Source organism: Hyposmocoma kahamanoa, unplaced genomic scaffold, assembly GCF_003589595.1.
Source record: "Hyposmocoma kahamanoa isolate Upper Pololo Valley unplaced genomic scaffold, ASM358959v1 218, whole genome shotgun sequence".
NCBI lineage: Eukaryota > Metazoa > Arthropoda > Insecta > Lepidoptera > Cosmopterigidae > Hyposmocoma > Hyposmocoma kahamanoa.
In genome coordinates, this window is record NW_020653739.1 from 92,020 (window position 1) to 110,124 (window position 18,105).

General features: G+C 34.8%; 1 protein-coding gene across 1 annotated transcript; it reads right to left on the minus strand.

Moving 5' to 3' along the window:
• Nucleotides 1-7,032: 7,032 nt before the first annotated feature.
• Nucleotides 7,033-9,963, minus strand: LOC113227824 (gastrula zinc finger protein XlCGF26.1-like). Its single transcript, XM_026460858.1, has one exon. It carries the CDS (start codon nt 9,887-9,889, stop codon nt 8,201-8,203), a length of 1,689 nt encoding a protein of 562 aa, XP_026316643.1. The 5' UTR covers nt 9,890-9,963; the 3' UTR covers nt 7,033-8,200.
• Nucleotides 9,964-18,105: the final 8,142 nt, after the last annotated feature.

Below are 18,105 nucleotides of genomic sequence, written 5' to 3' on the forward strand. Positions count from 1 at the left end.
TCTTTCGTCTCGTAAACTTTATTTAAAATCTAATCCTTAAATTGCCGAATAACAATTTATGAATAATAATTAGTTTTTAAATCGATATTTTATAGTTTCGTCTTACACCGAAAACGATGGATACAAGGAACTGTTGTTCTGTTCAAGCAACTACACACACACACTTCTTTGCGCTCAGAAAGCGCCCGGCGAAGTGAATTGTTTGGTGCTGTAATACATTTATGGATACATGAATAGAAAAAGTAAATGTTGACTCCTAGTGTGAGGTAATAACGTTACTTAAAAATATTCACTGACATTACATACATCTCTACTGACTTAATTTGGTAATGTTGGCTAAATTGCATAGATGTTGCCATAAAAGTATAATAATTATCAACCCTGCATTTGTTGAACCAATTTATTATTAGGTATTTTAACACTATAAATTATAATTAAGTATAAAAAATATATTTAAGATTTATAACAGAAAAATTCGTGGCAGTAAGACAGTACCAAGTACCAATCATTACGCGATAATCATGTTGCTGCTAAAATAACATAATAAGCAGGATTTATGCTTTTAGCAAGACTGTAGAATTTTCGCTCAACATGACAGAAATAACAGGTATTTTGTACTGACGCTATTTAGGATACCAAATTAAGAAAATTTTACTCAGTTAATATTGGAATTAAATCGAGTACATATCTTTACTTGAATTAACATTATTTTATATAATGTATTTTTTTTAATGTAATGGTGATCAATATTTTTAGAAACTTTAAGTCATTTATGCTCTTAAGAGTATAAAATGATAAACAAGTACAAAACTTAATATAAGAGATCTTTATTATTTGTATTAAATCCGACGAGGTAGGGCTAGTAGTCGTCAAATATTTTCGTATTTTTGTAGATTAATATAGATGGCGCTATAATTAAGTATTGAAGTTATTTTGTCGCCGTTTATCGCTTTATATTTAATAATTTATAACAATCATGATTCTATGCCTAGTATGGTCTTTACAACAAAAATTAACTGTCTTCCTGCCCAATTGATTGCAACAACAAAAATAAAACTTACCTTGAGGAGTACCTAGTACATTTTTTGTATTTGAATAATGTAAACTTACCTTAAAATAATTGAGCTACCTATCTTGCTGTCTATTTAATAAGTAAACGGCTGGGGATATAAATTAATTCCTTTTTAATATGAAACATAAGAAGTCAGTTTTTCCCTGGTTTTTCCTTGTAATATTATTCAAGTATTGATCAAAAGCTAAAATTATTTTCTGAACTTTGACAAATATCGTCACTTAGCAAACAACACCGTTGACTCGAAAATACGACATTTTTATTTATTAAAACACTCAAGTCAAAATAAAACTAGAATATCAATATATATAATATTACCAAAACGCATACACTATTGTTATCCATAAATAGAGCACTTATTACAAAATAGCTTTAAAAAAAATCTTGTATACAATAACTGATATAATGTAGTTTTTTACTGTTCTTTAAAATTGCTCGAAATGATTAGAGCGGTGATGTTTGCTAAGAGACGATACATGTGCGTCAATAGATGGCGTTGTGTGTTACAAACTAAAATATAAATTAACGCGTCCTAATACGGGTAGATGGAGCTATTCCTAAACAAACTTGATATTTCCAAGCCGGGTGCCTTCCTTGGCACACAAGTCAGCTGTTTCATTCCCCAGAATACCGCAGTGGCCTGAAATTCATGCCAGAACGACTTCAATGCCCGCTTGTTTGCATCTATAGATTCAGATTCAGATTCATTTATTTCTCAAATATAACATTACAGTATAAATTGCACTGCATGTCAAAGTATAAGAAATTATATTGAGATCGTCAGACATAAAGGAAAATTATAAGAAACGCACACAATAATTAGAAAATTAACAACTCATTATATAATATTGTAGTCATTAAATTATATATCAAATATCATTCTCCATCAAGGATCGTCATAAGTTGATAACAATTATACAAGAGTATGTTAATGCGGTAAATTTTAGAATAAAAATAGAAAATATTGAATTCGTTATAATTTAAAGGCCATAAATATAAATTCTTTACAGAGTATACAGGATTTTTCAAGAAAAGGTCTTTCAGCCGGCGCCCAAATATTTCGTCAGACGGTTCAAGTCTGAGAGTAGCGGGTAAACGCTCATAGTAAGTAGGTCCGATGACACGCGGGTTTTTCTCTGCAAGTGCCATGCGTCGAGGGACTGTTCTCAAATGGCCGGTACGGCGAAGTGGGATGCCAGAAACATTTACAGTACCAAATGAAGACAGATTATTTCTAACATACGTTATAATTTCCTATAAGTAGAGTGACTAGTGCGTCATTATGCGTTGCGCTACAAAGAGATTTCTGCAGGAATGTCTGTGTTTTATCCCAACCAATACGCGTACGGCACGTTTTTGCATTAGCATGACTCTATTGGCATCCGTGGAGTTACCCCATATGAGTGAAACGTACGACATCAGCGAGTGGAAATATGCAAAATAGACCTGTCTTAATGCAGAATCAGAAATGAGCAATTTCAGTTTACGCAACGCAAAGACTGCACCACTCAGTCTATCAACATGGCACTTCCAGTTAAGGTTCGAGTCCAGAGTGAAGCCAAGGAACCTAATCTCATTGGATATCAGCATCGGATTGCTTGCTACACACGGAGGAACTGTGAGACCTCGACCCGAGAAAACCATGATGTTGGATTTAGTGATATTCAGCAGCAACCCATTCCATGAAAACCACCTCTGGAGCTGCTCACACCCTTCATCGATTCTCTGTCCCAGCTGTTCGTACGTGCGCGCGCTAACTATAACTGTTGTGTCATCCGCAAACAGTACGGAGAGGCCGGCACGGATGGCAGTGGGAAGGTCATTTATGTATAATAGAAATAGCGTGTTTTCTAAGGCAGACCCTTGAGGAATTCCTAAGTTCACACTGCCAGCAACGGACTCCATTTACCGTTCGAGGATAATTTTACCACTTGCTTCCGATCCGATAAGAACGAGGTGGGAAGTTTGTAGCTCTTACCATGTATTCCATAATGATATAACTTATCCAACAACAGTTCATGATTAATCACATCAAAGGCCTTGGACAAGTCACAAAATATGCCCGCCATTTTATACTTCTCATCCAGACCGGAAACTAAGCAGTCAAATATTTTATGTGCCGCGGTAATTGTAGACACCTTCTGCCGATATGCAAATTGCTTATCTGTCAGCAATTCATTGTCCTCAAGGTGGCCCATTTTGTGGGAAAATAGGATAGATTCCAGAATTTTAGATATAGTAGGAACAATCGTTATTGGTCTGTAATTGTTCACATCACACTTGCCACCCTTCCCCTTGCAGACAGGACACACCCTGGTACTCTTAAGCACATCCGGGTACACACCGGTGTCAAAGATAATATTAAATAAGACTACTAAAATGTCTGAGATAAATGGCCATATGTTTAACAATATATATATATATAATATATCAGATATGTTGAAGCGTAATAAGCAATCATATATTATGGTAAAATAATGTCAAATATGGCAAGAAAATGATAAATGAAAATATTTAGTGATAGGTCATATTTGTCGACAGTTGAACGGGTCTTTAACATCGACTGTACCACTTTATCTATAAGGCCCCGTGTGATGGTCGGTGGAGAGAAAGTTGGCACATCTGTATTGTGCAGATGCTTGCAGATGTATTGCCTACACATAGACAGATCACTCATATATATACACTCATATATCAATTATATATTTGGAAGCTACACATAGAAAGTGTGAATTAAATGTGTCTGGAACCATATTAATCTGTATATCAATTTGTGAGGATAAATCTTTGAGGCTGATGTTTGATGATCTGGTTTTTATGCCTGTTTCGTCATTGACTACATTCCATATTTCCTTGGATGGATTTTTGCTTTCTACCAACCTCTTTTCAATGTAGGTTTGCCGGGCACGTAACGTCTCAGATTTAATAAGATTATAATATGTCATGATACACTCTGATATTACTGGGTTGTTTGGATACTGACGCCTGATCTCATGTAAATCCCTGTGTTTACGTGTATATTCCAATGACTCGTCATTTACCCATGGTAGTTGTCACATTATTCCGAAATTTAAATGTTTTAACCTTAAAATGTATGTCAATGTAATATGTCAAAATATTAAATAATTTATCAAATTTACTGTTAATATCTATAGTGTTGTCATAAATAAAATTAAAATCATAGTTACAAATGTCACAATAAAATAAATAGATTCGTTTGTAAAACAACGACGTTCGATCAGCTGCTGATTTGTTTTGTTTTCCTTTCCTCTGTGTTTAATTGCAAATTCATATCGCTGTGCGTTGTGGTCGCTAATAGCAGTATCCACCGGTGATACGGTAAGGCATTCACGAGCGTGGTTTGTCATAGGTACCGCAATCGATGGACGACGCGCAGTCAGCAGTCCCACGAGTGGGAAGGGAAACTATATTAAAGCACCCATAACTACTTAGTTCGTCGTCGACCCGCCGTCTCAAACTATTGTCAGATAAATAATCCACATTTTGATCACCAACTAGAAGAAACCTAGTTGGTGATCAAAATTTTTCGTCAATGAGCTTATTCAATAATAATTCCAATATTTCTAAACAAATGCCCTTTCCAGTCGTGTATAGCGAAATTATAATCAATTTACAACAGGTAATCTCAATAGCTGTACATTCAAAGTGATACTGAACGGAGTGGTCCCGCAGGTCATTTCGCCGTTTATATGTAATACCGTCACGTACAAACAGCGCCACCCCGCCATGAGCGATTTGTGTGCGACAGTAACAATCTGCCAGTGTATACCCACACAACCTCACCCGTTCAATCTCACTTTTCTTGCACCATGTTTCACTCAAACCATGTACGTCTGGTTTTTCAGCGCTACATAATAAATTTAACAGTGAAGTTTTGCCACACATAGACCGTACATTTTGGTGAATAATTACAAATTTAGTGCCTACTTTAAACGTGTTGTGACACGTTTCGTGGATAAGTTTTTTGGCTGCACAACTTTAAACGGACGCACTGATACCCCTCAGGCCAGTTTTTAATATTTCTGGCAGTCCTCAGTTTGTCTGCAGGTACATCCAGACGAAACGACGAGTAGCTGCCTCGGGTGACGACCAGCTGCTCAGACACAGGCATAGGGATGCCCATCTGAGTGCGCACATGATGCACGACGTCCTCAGCACTGGTATCCACACTGAGGTTAAAGATATGCAGGCTGACGACACGAGGGGCAGCCGCACGGATTCCCGAAGGGCATGAGGCCCGCAGTGGAGTGGCTACCGGTTCAGGCCGCGCACTAAAGCATTGCAGCGTTGCAGTAACGTCAATAGGTAAAGAGGCAGTAGCAGGCGTACACTCATCAGAAATCAAACGACGGCATTTCTCATTAGTTGCTGGGATGGTCGGCGTTCCACGGCGTGGACGAGTTCTTTGTGAACCAGCAGCAGGCGCGATGCTCACCGTCTCCGTTTATTTTTGATGTTTCTACAATTCCATTGGAGGAAACTGGGGCCCATTATAAGGTTTATTTTTAAACATGGTTATCCACTGATTGAGCAGGGTCAAAACATAAAGAGGAATAATGTCTGACAATTTTTCTAGGATGTTTACCAAAGTAGCAGTGAGTAGTTCAGCCACGTTATCATTAGGTGACGGTGAGTCGAGTTCTTCAGGCCTATTTAAGACATTACCATTCGGGAGTGAGTGTCCACGATGGGATTGGAGCAGTAATAAAGAGAACTGCTGATTATCAAGTTAAGTGTCAGCACGATGTTGGAACTTTTGATGCATTTATAGACATTATCCGAAAACACGTTGAAAATGTCGAAATTAAAATAAAAGATTTGATGCTACCCAAAGATATTGCTATTTTAAAAGGCACTATGGGAGTTCATCAGGTGATTTTTTTATCAATTATTTTATGTTTAATGCTACCTACTTGATTTGATTTTCAAACGTTTTAATTCATATATTTATTTTTTGGGTTGTGTGGTCGACTGACTCTATTTATTTGGAATTCAAAAAACAAAGCTGCTTTAAATGCTTAAATTTCGCTTGCGTACATGATAAACATTTACGTTTTTTTTAAATGTACAAACTCCGACTGAATCTGCAATAAATAATGTAAATATAGTGCCCGAAAATAAAAAAAATACGAATTCTCAACGATATTACAATTACCTACGGAAGATATAGCTTCGACATCACAAACTACGAGCATTCGCAGTATTATTAGACGTTCCTGGGCAAATCAATCCTTTGTAGGAGATTACAATAAAGCATTGGGACATGAGAATGAATTTCTTAAATTTATTGGAAAGTCCAACGATGACAATGATTCTATGTCAGATTAATATTGTTTTGTTTCTCTTAATTTGATTAATATTTTTTATTGTCAAAGTTCCTAAAGTAGTGGTCAATCATAAAGATTGAAATTAAAATTACCTACCAATGATTGTACGTATCTAGGTAATTATGTTAAAAAGAGTATAACTATATAATTATGTTTACAACCCTAGTTAGCAGCCGCACTCAGTCGTCTACGTCGTCGTTAGGTCTATTGTACCGTTTAGCAATTCAAGTAACTCGTCTTATCGTTAAAATAAGTTTGGAAGTCAAAACGATGTCTATGAGTGGGGCCATATTAGGTAAAATATTGATGATCGATGATTATTTTAAATCTACAATACTATATTGATTACAATATTATACGAGTGATTGCACTGGAAACACAAGCACTGGAAATACGACCCTAATGGCAGGGACTTGAGTATGATTTCGAGTGCTTTAAACCATACTCAAATCCTGACTTGAGCATTGAGTAGAGTTCTAGAATACGACCCTCAGACATAAGTTTTTTTTACTTACTTCGTTTCATCTTTCGGAAAATGATTATAAACAGCCGTACACAGCACAATTCACGACCATTATAAATAGTAGGTAACGTATAATGTAAAATGTAAAATGATGTTTTATATTAACGTACAAGTTTCGTAATGAATAAATGAAAACTTTAATCAAATATCTAAGCCGTCTTCGCACGAAAACGGCTCGCCGGCAGCCTTGTTGTCGTTCAGTCAATGTAACCGGCAATGTGCGGGGCGTGGTGCGGTATCTAAAGCTAGAGAGGGGCGGAGAGTGTCCGTTCTCTGACAGAAGGTAAAAACTCAAGCTATTCTTTTATGAATTTGATAGGATGCCTCATGCATCTTGCAGTACATACACGGCCAGATATCGCGTTTGCCGCGAGCTACTTGAACCAGTTTAATAATAAATATGGCAAAAGTCATTGGACGGCAGCGAAACGAGAGCTTCAATACCTGAAGCGTAGGTATTGTAGACTACTCAATAATCTACAGAAAAACTGGCAAATCCCTGGAAGTGTACACGGATGCCGACTGGGCTAATTGCGCCAGTGGTCGTCGGTCATATACTGGGTACTGCTTCAAATTGGTAAATGGTCCGATATCATGGGAATCACGGAAGCAACCTAAGGTGGCGTTGTCTTCGACGGAAGCAGAGTACATGGCGCTCACTGATGCATCTAAGGAAGCTGTGTATCTACGTCGCTTTATTTCAGAGGTATGTAGCACCCAATGTCCTAGTGTAATTTTATATAGCGACAGTCGGAGTGCCCAGAACTTAGCTTATAATTCTGTTCATCGTGGCACAACAAAACATATAGATACAAAATACCATTTCATTCCAGAAAACGTGTCTGACAATGAAATTAATCTGACACGCTAAACTAGAAGACGTCGGTTCGAATTCGGCCGGATCGAAGGAATTTTTTCTGAGTGTTCGATCTTTGTATTAATAATTATAATTATTGTAGTATTGATGGTAAAATTAATGTTTTTTTTATAAATGTTTTCTGCCACTTATAATGTTACACTTAAGGATTTATAGTGCTCTTTTAAACAAATTTTTTTTGAGAGTTCTGATTATGCGTGGGTGTTGAAATACTGGCCAGATTCGCATTCTGTAATAAAAATTCGGAAAAAAATATTTGTTACAATGTTCACATTTGTATGGTTTCTCTCCTGTTTGGATCATTAAATCTCTGTTAAGATTTTATTTTCGGGTTAAAGGTCTGATTTTCGGAAAAAAGATTTTTTACATTGTTCATATTTCTATGGTTTCTTTCCAGTATGGTTTATTAAATGTTTTTTAAAATCTAATTTTCGGAAAAAAGATTTGTTACAATGTTCATATTTATATGGTTTCCCTCCTGTACAGCTTATTAAATGTCTCTTAAGATTTGATTTTCGGAAAAAAGATTTGTTACAATGTTCACACTGGTATGGTTTCCCTCCTATACAGCTTATTAAATGTCTCTTAAGACTTGATTTTTGGGTAAAACATTTGTAACAATGTTCACATTTGTATGGTTTCTCTCCTGTATGGGTCATTAAATGTTTGTTAAGATGTGATTTTCGTGTAAAACATTTGTTACAATGTTCACATTTGTATGGTTTCCATCCTGTATGTATTATTAAATGTCTCTTAAGATCTGATTTCCGGTTAAAAGGTTTGTTACAATGTTCACACTGGTATGGTTTCTCTTCTGTATGTATCATTATATGTGTCTTAAGAACTTGTTTCTGGGTAAAACATTTGTTACAATGTTCACATTTGTATGGTTTCCATCCTATATGGATTATTAAATGTCTCTTAAGATCTGATTTCCGGGTAAAACATTTGTTACAATGTTCACACTGGTATGGTTTCTCTTCTGTATGGGTCATTAAATGTGTCTTGAGAACTTGTTTTTGGGTAAAACATTTGTTACAATGTTCACATTTGTATGGTTTCTCTCCTGTATGGATAATTAAATGACTGTTAAGATCAGATTTTTGGGTAAAAGATTTGTTACAATGTTCACACTGGTATGGTTTCTTTTCTGCATGGATCAATAAATGTTTAATAAGATATGGTTTTCGGGTAAAACATTTGTCACAATGTTCACACTGGTATGGTTTCTCTTTTGCATGGATCATTAAATGTTTAATAAGATATGGTTTTCGGGTAAAACAATTGTTACAATGTTCACATTTGTATGGTTTCTCTGCTGTATGGATCAGTAAATGTGTCTTAAGAACTTGTTTTTGGGTAAAAGATTTGTTACAATGTTCACACTGGTATGGTTTCTCTTCGGCATGGATCATTAAATGTTTAATAAGGTATGGTTTTCGGGTAAAACATTTGTTACAATGTTCACATTTGTATGGTTTCTCTCCTGTATGGATCATTAAATGTGTCTTAAGAACTTGTTTTTGGGTAAAAGATTTGTTACAATATTCACATTTGTATGGTTTCTCTCCTGTATGGATCAATAAATGTCTATTAAGACTTGATTTTCGGGTAAAACATTTGTTACAATGTTCACATTTGTAGGGGTTCTCTGTAGTATGGGTTATAAAATGTACTTTAAGATTTGATTTTTGGGTTTTGTTACAGTGTTCACACTTAAATGGTTTCTCTCCAGTACAAGTTACTTTACGACACATGTATACATGGCTGCTCATAAAATCTAAATTGCAAATATTACATTTGTTAGGTTGAGTATGAATATTCAGATTATCAGATGTGCTCTGCGCACATCTTGAATCATTTACAGTTGGAAGCTGTAACATCACCGGACCTATGACAATTTCTTCCTTGATTTCATGATCTGCATACAGCTTCATCGTTTCTGGGGTATGTTCTTCAGAAACACTAACTGGCTCTTGTTTAATGTTGACATTTACATGTAAACCCATTGTGCTGTTTTCTAATTCGCTTGTCTCCTTTTTAACGTTCATAATATCTTGTACATCCATATGGGATATTGTTAGCTGTCACATACAATTTAATTGTATGGGTTGTAATGGGCATAAAGGTATAGTCACTTCTCACGGTGAGTTCTGAAGGTTATTTATTGTTCAGTTTTAATCTGAAACAAAGAATAATGTATAAATTAATGATATATCTTATCATTTAACAGATTTTAAGCCAGTATTGAGTACTAGACAGGTTGGCTGACAAGAAAGGCTTTAACATGGATGTTAAATCTGCCAAAGTGCAACGAAATCCTTGCTAATTGCTATTATAATATACAGGTATAATCACGGCTTAACTGAACATTACCAACACTCGAGAGTTGTAACTAATATAGTGAATTTTCTATAATATTAACTCCCTTAATATTATAGAAAATAAATATTAATTTCCTTATATATCAACTTACAGAAACTCGCAGTTTTGCAGATATATTATTAAAATTATTGGAAAAATAATGATTTTGTAGATTACCAAAGCACGAGTTGAAAGTTGAAATTAATACGGTGAATAGACTACATAGTTACTAGTCTAATTGTAAAATATTAACTTTACGAAACTCGTAGTTTTGACAATAAAAATTATTGAAATATTCGAAAACTTATGATATGAAACAGGATTTGTAGGTTATGAACTAAACATGTATAAGTAATGTAAGAATATTAGAAAGGTGATATCATGCTACAGGTTACTGTGATATCACGCATCACTTTGGAAAAATATGCATTACTCATTACATAGACCATGTCGGGGCGCTCTGGGCGTTTATTCCCAGTCTGAACGTTATGTATATAGTTGTCTATGGTATGAACTAACTATAGTAAATGTCTATATTAATAGCGCCACCCAGCAAATTTTCGACGTACTACTTGATGGGACATTGCTAACCATGCCGTAGTGTTACGTAGCGCTGCTGCCAGGTGTCGCTACTAACACACATTACGTGAAAGAGTACGCAGCGTGATGCATTACCCGAAACATTACCCGCGTGATTACCTGAAACGGTACGGTGATGCTAATATTACAGAGTGATGTTTATGATGCGTGATGCTAGTGTAATGAGTGATGGTGATATTACGGAGTGATGTTTATAGTCTAAGTAATACGAGTGATGTTTGTTTATGAGACATCTCATGTGATAGTAATATTACGCGTAATGCAATGTCAATGCATCTAATTTGGAATATTGCAGTAGAACGATGTTTCTATTAGCACCCAAATTATTTAATAACTTACTAGATGGTGTAATCGAAATAAACCGTAGACAATTAAAACTGAAATTACATAATTTGTTAATCAATGCTTGATTAAATACAATATTACAATATTTTGATTTTTTTACTTGGTAATCTAGAAGGAGATCGATACGCTTTCATACAATATTGGGCCAAGATGTGAAAAGTTGAAGGTGATATCAATAAATAGCTTATGTATTGTTATATCATCACTGGAAATTCTACAAGCGAACATGGTCACTGCTGTTTACCTGAAAGATGAGAAAAATACTTTAATGTCAACAAATCATGATCGCTGCTGGTTTAAGATATTTAATTAAATGTAAACAATCTTCAGGAACCTTTTAAATGTTTAGTATCCGTCATTTGTATGAGTAATGGTAGAGAAAGACTTGGTAAAGAAACCTGTAGGCCAGATTACTTAATAAATAGGAGGTGAGTACTTACAAATTGTGGTGCAAGCCATTAACAACAACAAACAAACACAAATATTGTAAAATACTAACAACCTCGCAGGACTATATTGCTAACAACTTTGGTTCCACAACTTTATAATTCATCACACTTTACATTCATACAAAAATAAAAATTTTGAAATAGATCGGTCTAAACAGTAACAAAGTAACTCTGCAAAAAGCAGGAGCCCGGGTAGAAGTCGTCTGGGAGGATGCTTGGTTGTTTGAACTTACTAGAAAAGTTATTTTATAAGGATAAATTGTGTAAAATGTTAGGTGTTGACATTCAATACACCTGTTTCCAATGAGGGTAGGCAGGAACTACAGGCTGCCACGAGCCATGATCATACTTTTCAACTTCCTAGACATTAATGAACATTTTCAAATATACGTTGCCTACATGTCTGACCTATTTTGTCAAATGGAATGATAACATTACGTCTTTTGCTTGAATGATACATGTCTGTAAATAACACAACTATTTGGCTTTTTAGAAAGTTTTCAAAATTACAGGGTTGTTCATATATATTCCAGGTGTGCATGTTGGTAGACGCAGGCATATTGATTCAATCGCCGAAGTACTGAAGAATGTGCCTACATCAGCAAGTGTTCAACATCCTTCGTCTTCGGCTCATATGAACACAACCATCACCAATAGACCAGTTCAAATGGATCAAGCCATTCCTTCTACATCAGTTGAAATGGAAACACTATAATGGATACTATAATGGATAACTGCCTCCGTGGCCGAACGGTTACCATGACTGCCGGACTGCCACGCAGAGGTCCCAGGTTCGATTCCCGGGCCGGGAGAAATAGTTGTATGGCCTACAATTATTTCTCTCGTGAGTTTGGGTGTAGTTTGTGGTTGTCTATGTGTGTCTCCATGGTACCCGCGACACAGGGTTTCCCTAGTGCGGGGCTATGTTGAGTGTGTATGTTGAGTGTGTGCGTTATACAGACATACCTCGTATGTCAGCTAATGAATTATAATTATTTTTAGACTAAAATAAGTGAAGTAAGGATAAAATGTCAAGTTATAATATCTTAATAGTAAGACATTGTATAATTTTGTGTTTCTTTTTTCAGATCGCCGAAGGTTTCCAAGCCTTTGACTGTTTCAGAAAGGCAATCAAAAGACAATGTGTTGGAGACAAAATTAAAATTGCGTAAAACTCGCCATACAAATGAAAAACTAAAAATGCAAGTGGTGATGGCTGGAAATTGATGAAATCTGTTACATACAACACACTCAAACAAAAAATGACGTCGGCTGCTCGGACACTTTTCTCAATGCAAATTAAACAATTTTCAAAAAAACCTGAAGGGAGGCATTTCACTTTGGATGAGAAGATTCTATGTTTATCTTTATACAAACTGTGCCCTAAAGCGTATCGATTACTGGGTCAAATGTGTGTACTACCCAAGAGAAGGATATTAGAAAAACTACTTTCTAAAATAAATCTGCAATCAGGGGTAATGAAATACTATTTCAACATTTAAATAAAAAAGTGGAGAAAATGTCTGACCATCATAAGTATTGTTGCTTAATTTTTGATGAAATGGCGATACCACCTGATTTAACTTATGATAAAACAAATGATATTATCCACGGACTTGTGGATAATGGTGAAGAAAGGTTGAGAACCTACAGTGATCGTGTGTGTGTTCATGATACGTGGTATACAAAAAAAATTTAAGCAGCCAATTGCCAATTTTCTTTTTCTAAAGGAAGCACTTACTCAAAAGATTTGAGCAAACAATTGAAAATTATTATTAAAAAGTTATATGATTGTGGGTTCACAGTGGTTGCAACTGTCTGTGACCAAGGCACATCCAATCATCTAGCTTTAAACATTTTAATGAATGAAACGAAAGAAAAATATTTGAAATGTGGCAAAAATTATACTGGTGGTTATATCCTGTGTATGATCCACCTCATCTTATGAAGGGTATAAGAAATAATCTTTGAACATACAATTTTGAATTTAAGGAAGACGGAAGAAGTAAATTAGCCTCCTGGTCGCATGTAGAATCACTATACAATCGTAGACCAGGATACAAAGGTGTAAAGCTGTTGAACAAATTAACATCTCAGCATGTAATTCCTAAAGTCATACCGAAAATGAGGGTTAAACACTGTACGCAAGTCTTTCGTGAAAGTGTTGGCCGAATAATGAAATATATGGCAGGTTTGTTTTTTTTTTTTTTCAGCAAGTTCTCGTTGTTACTACTGAATGGTTTTATAACAATTATTCTCTTTTTATTATCTATGTTATTGATTGAAATACACATGATCCATTATTTCTATCTAACAATACGCGAATACAAGATAACCAACCCTACGCCAAGTGAGTCAATACAACGGAAGTGAATATTTTACATAATTAAATAGTGATCACACCCCTTACATACAAGTTATTTTAGAAATAACGATAAAGCTCGCTAATATAAACAACATATTTTTATTCTTTTCAGAGACAAGGAGACTACCAGAAGGCAGTGCGGACACAGCAGATCTCCTAGTTTTTGATCGTTTATTCGATAGCGGTAATGAGAATTACCACAAACCTGCAAGTGGAAAAATTTATAGAAGTGCAGTAACTCCGCGATCCCCACATCAGTTTATGGTATAAAAGTTAATCTGTGTTAAAGTCGATGAAATTCATCTCAAAAAGTGGTAACAGAGTAACTGTGCCGTCTATAACGAGTTGGGTAAAAAGTATCCAAGCTTTTGTTACTCTAACTAAATACTTGCATTCTCTTTTTTGGGGCAATCAGAGCACATGGTCTGCGCAACATTGTGCTTGTGCTTTTATAAATTCTTACAAAGCTTTGTTAATTTGCAACATAACGTCACACAATGCAGTTGGAGCTAATTGTGAAAAAGATAATGCAGAACTATTACATTCTCTAAAAAAAATTATTAACTGAAAACGTATCCCAACCAGACCCAATTAACTTTGAAATAGGTGATGAACACTTGTGTATAAGGGATGCTGATGTAAATAATTTAATTTTGAATCTTAATACTTCTCTAACTGTTAATACATCTTTTAAAATACAAAGTGTATAAGGATTGTCAAACCTGCAAACAAGATTTGGAATCAGAGCAGATGCAATATTTTCATCAAAACATCAAAATAAAAGAGTATGATGAATCAAAAACTTGGCTTTGTTGCCCAAGTCATGAGGCGTTCGCGTATTTTTTCATAGTGGAGAGTATAGTGACAGATGTTTTTAAAACTAAATGTAGTACAAAGAAAATTTATGACTATTTAGAAGTCCTAGTTACAATGCACATGAATTTAAATTTTGTAACTTGTCCTAGTCACAAGAGCGTTTTGGTAAAATTAATGCTCAAAAAAAAACAATTTTATATTTTATTAATAATTGGTGCAAGGAAATTAATCACCTGCTATTAGGAAAAACCACTTTTTAGGATGAAAGTGATGTAATGAAAGTGGCAGCTCATAATTATTAAGTAAAACATAATAAACATAAATTACATAAAAATAAATAAAAATGTATATGATGAACAATACTTAAATAAGTATTCTATCCTTTATATAGTATAATATCCTTTCTTTTATTCCCATTTATATGAAAAATGCATAAATTATTGTTTTCAAGGTTTTTGTAGCCTTGAAAACAATAATTTATTAAAATATCATAAAAACTTATAGGAGCTAGGTACCCTGCGTACAGGTTTATAGGTACTATCTATAAATTTACATACATTGTGGTGTAGCTTTAGTTCATGAATTTCCACTAGATAGCACTAGTGGAAATTCATGAACTAAAATTAGTGCTTTCGTTACTTCGAGCCGTCGAGTATATACTCGATGCATCGAGCGAGGCCGGACTACATGATGCTCAGTTATATTTTACAAACTTTTATTTTTTATGCATTTTTATTTCTTATAAGTTATTAGGATTACTATTGCCTACTTTTTTAATTTTGTAATATAACACGGATTAAAAAACAAAAGTAAAACTTTATTTTATAAAGGTCTAGTGTGCTGTAGGCTGTTGGCGCAGGCGTTATTGCCTCGGTCTTAAAAGACGATTTTATTTTATTCACTAGAGCATAAAATCCTTTTTTATGCAGCCTACACCCAACATAAATACGAACTTTAAGAGCACGAGAAGTGAAAACAAATTAATTACAAAAACAGCTATTTCGTACTCGTCGCGACATCTGGTATACCAATACGTACTAAATGGTTATTGGTTCATGATGAAACTAAGCGCTAGAATGTCTTCGGTTAACTTTTCAAAATTCTGTAGCAGTAGAGTTCCTTGTATTGAGTCCTGCCACCTTAGCTATTTCTGCTGCCAAGGGGTAATTACTGCGTTCCGGTTTCTAATGGTAAGGGTGCTGGTGAAATCACAAGCACACGGGACTAGTTAAATGAATGATGTTAAATTTTGACTTACGAGCTTTTAGTCCGCCCACTACATATCTCGAAAGTGACTGGATGTGCAATGGATCCCAATACTTAGAGCTTAGATAGTATGGACTCTTAAGTAGCGAACACTGGTTCGAGAATGACCGAAGAAAGAGTAATATAGAAGATTTTAACATAAAAAGTGGTTTTAAACTGCTTAATTTAAAACTGATATCGTTTCTGTACGCAAACATCCATTAACTGGGTCAAATTATGGCCATGATCTTTGTTACGTTTTGTAAAAAGTCGGGAATAAATTTGTTAGTTTATGATTTTAGTAACATATAGGCTTAGAATAATAACGCATAGAAACCTAGTCCGCACACGCTAAGTGAGGCAAATTGAAGCGCGCCCAAAGGGCCTACACGAGCGGGCGGGCTTTCAGTGCTCAAGGTCAACTTGCACTGCGAACAGATCAAGAATTTTAGCTAAAAATGACGAAATGTGCTGTAAATGAGTGTAAAAATACGTCAGACAAACATAAAAAAGATACTAACGTCACATTCCACAAGGAAGTAACGTGTTTCAACTTGTATTTTTATATAAATATTCACTAAAACCGAAAATTAACCTACTACTAAAACTAGCCTACATGAATTTGATTTTTGCCTCACTTGTGCCAGTTCGTTTGATATGAAACTATCATTCTATGCGTTATTATTCTAAGCATATAGGGTGTAATCGTTAAGTGTGCCCAGGCGATTATTCCATAAATATAAGAGATATCAAAAAGCTTTAAACTGATATCCAAAACTAGTCACATAATGAATAAAAATAAAACTAGAAATACTCAAAATTTTACTAAACGCTCTCATACATTCAATATGACATATCGTAGAGATGCTTTGTTTCCCTACTGTATAAGTTAACATGTTACAAAACTGCTATTAATAAAATTTGTAGAGATGCTTTGTTTTCTTACTGTAAGAGTTAATAAAGTAACAGATAACACTTATTTGGTCAATTGTGTGTCCATAAAAATGATCAATGTTTTTAGTGTTGATCGACTCTGTTTCTTTTCTTTCTATTGAGGAACGAACAGTCTTATACAAATTATAAAATAAAAAACATTCAACTTAATACTAAACCTATAGTTACCTGTACTTATAAGTGAACAAGTATAATGTATAAGCAAAGACCAGCGCTCAATTAAAAATACGATTTTTTTACTACACTATTCTACTACTACTAACTACACGATAACACTATAACTATGTAAGTAATAAAAAATATTGAGCAATTAATAATGAGCATACGAAACCATTTTAAAATCTGCAAAAAATCTTTTTTACGATTTGCTCTTTCATTGTTTCGAGGCTCAGTTGCACGTAAGGATTATTTTATTGTACGGGATGAAAAAAATCGGGATAGCAAAAGTGGGCCAAATTGAATAAAAAGCTTTTTCATACAACATGCTCCCCTGAATTTTTTTCGAAATGGCGCTTTCGCTTTTTCTCCAAAACACCAATGAAATAATCTTGTAGATGCTTTTAAAACATACGTGTAAAACTGACCGTGGCGTTGACTGTGCTTAATTATAAAGTGGTATTCGTTACACTATTTCGTCATTATCAGTCATATCTGCTATAAAAGCAAACAGTGAGTTTGCTCTTGCTATCTCATGTTCGTGATATTAAGCGATAACGAATGAGGACGAGATGCTGCGCCTGCGTTTTGTAATTTCAAGTGAATTACATTGATACAATAAACTTAAATTCAAACTCAAATAATGTTTGTTTGATAGGTAAGCAAGTTACACTTGAAAACGCCATTTTGATTAAAATCTACTTGCTTTTTTATAAAGTAAATCAGTGCGCATTTGAACTCCATCTCATCTGATGCAAAGCTACGATGAGGTCGAAGATATAGCATGCACACTTAAACATTATTCAATGTCGCCTTGAAAAGATCAAGTTATAGGTTCTGGGAACAAGTATGCACGTAGAAAATACCACTCCTTTTGCCGTTCGCTATATAAATGTAGAAGCGAAACTGAAGAATAATTTGGAATATCCACAACATAGGCGTTGAACCACAGCCTACGTCCAGTTCCACTATGATGGAATGGGGAAGGTGG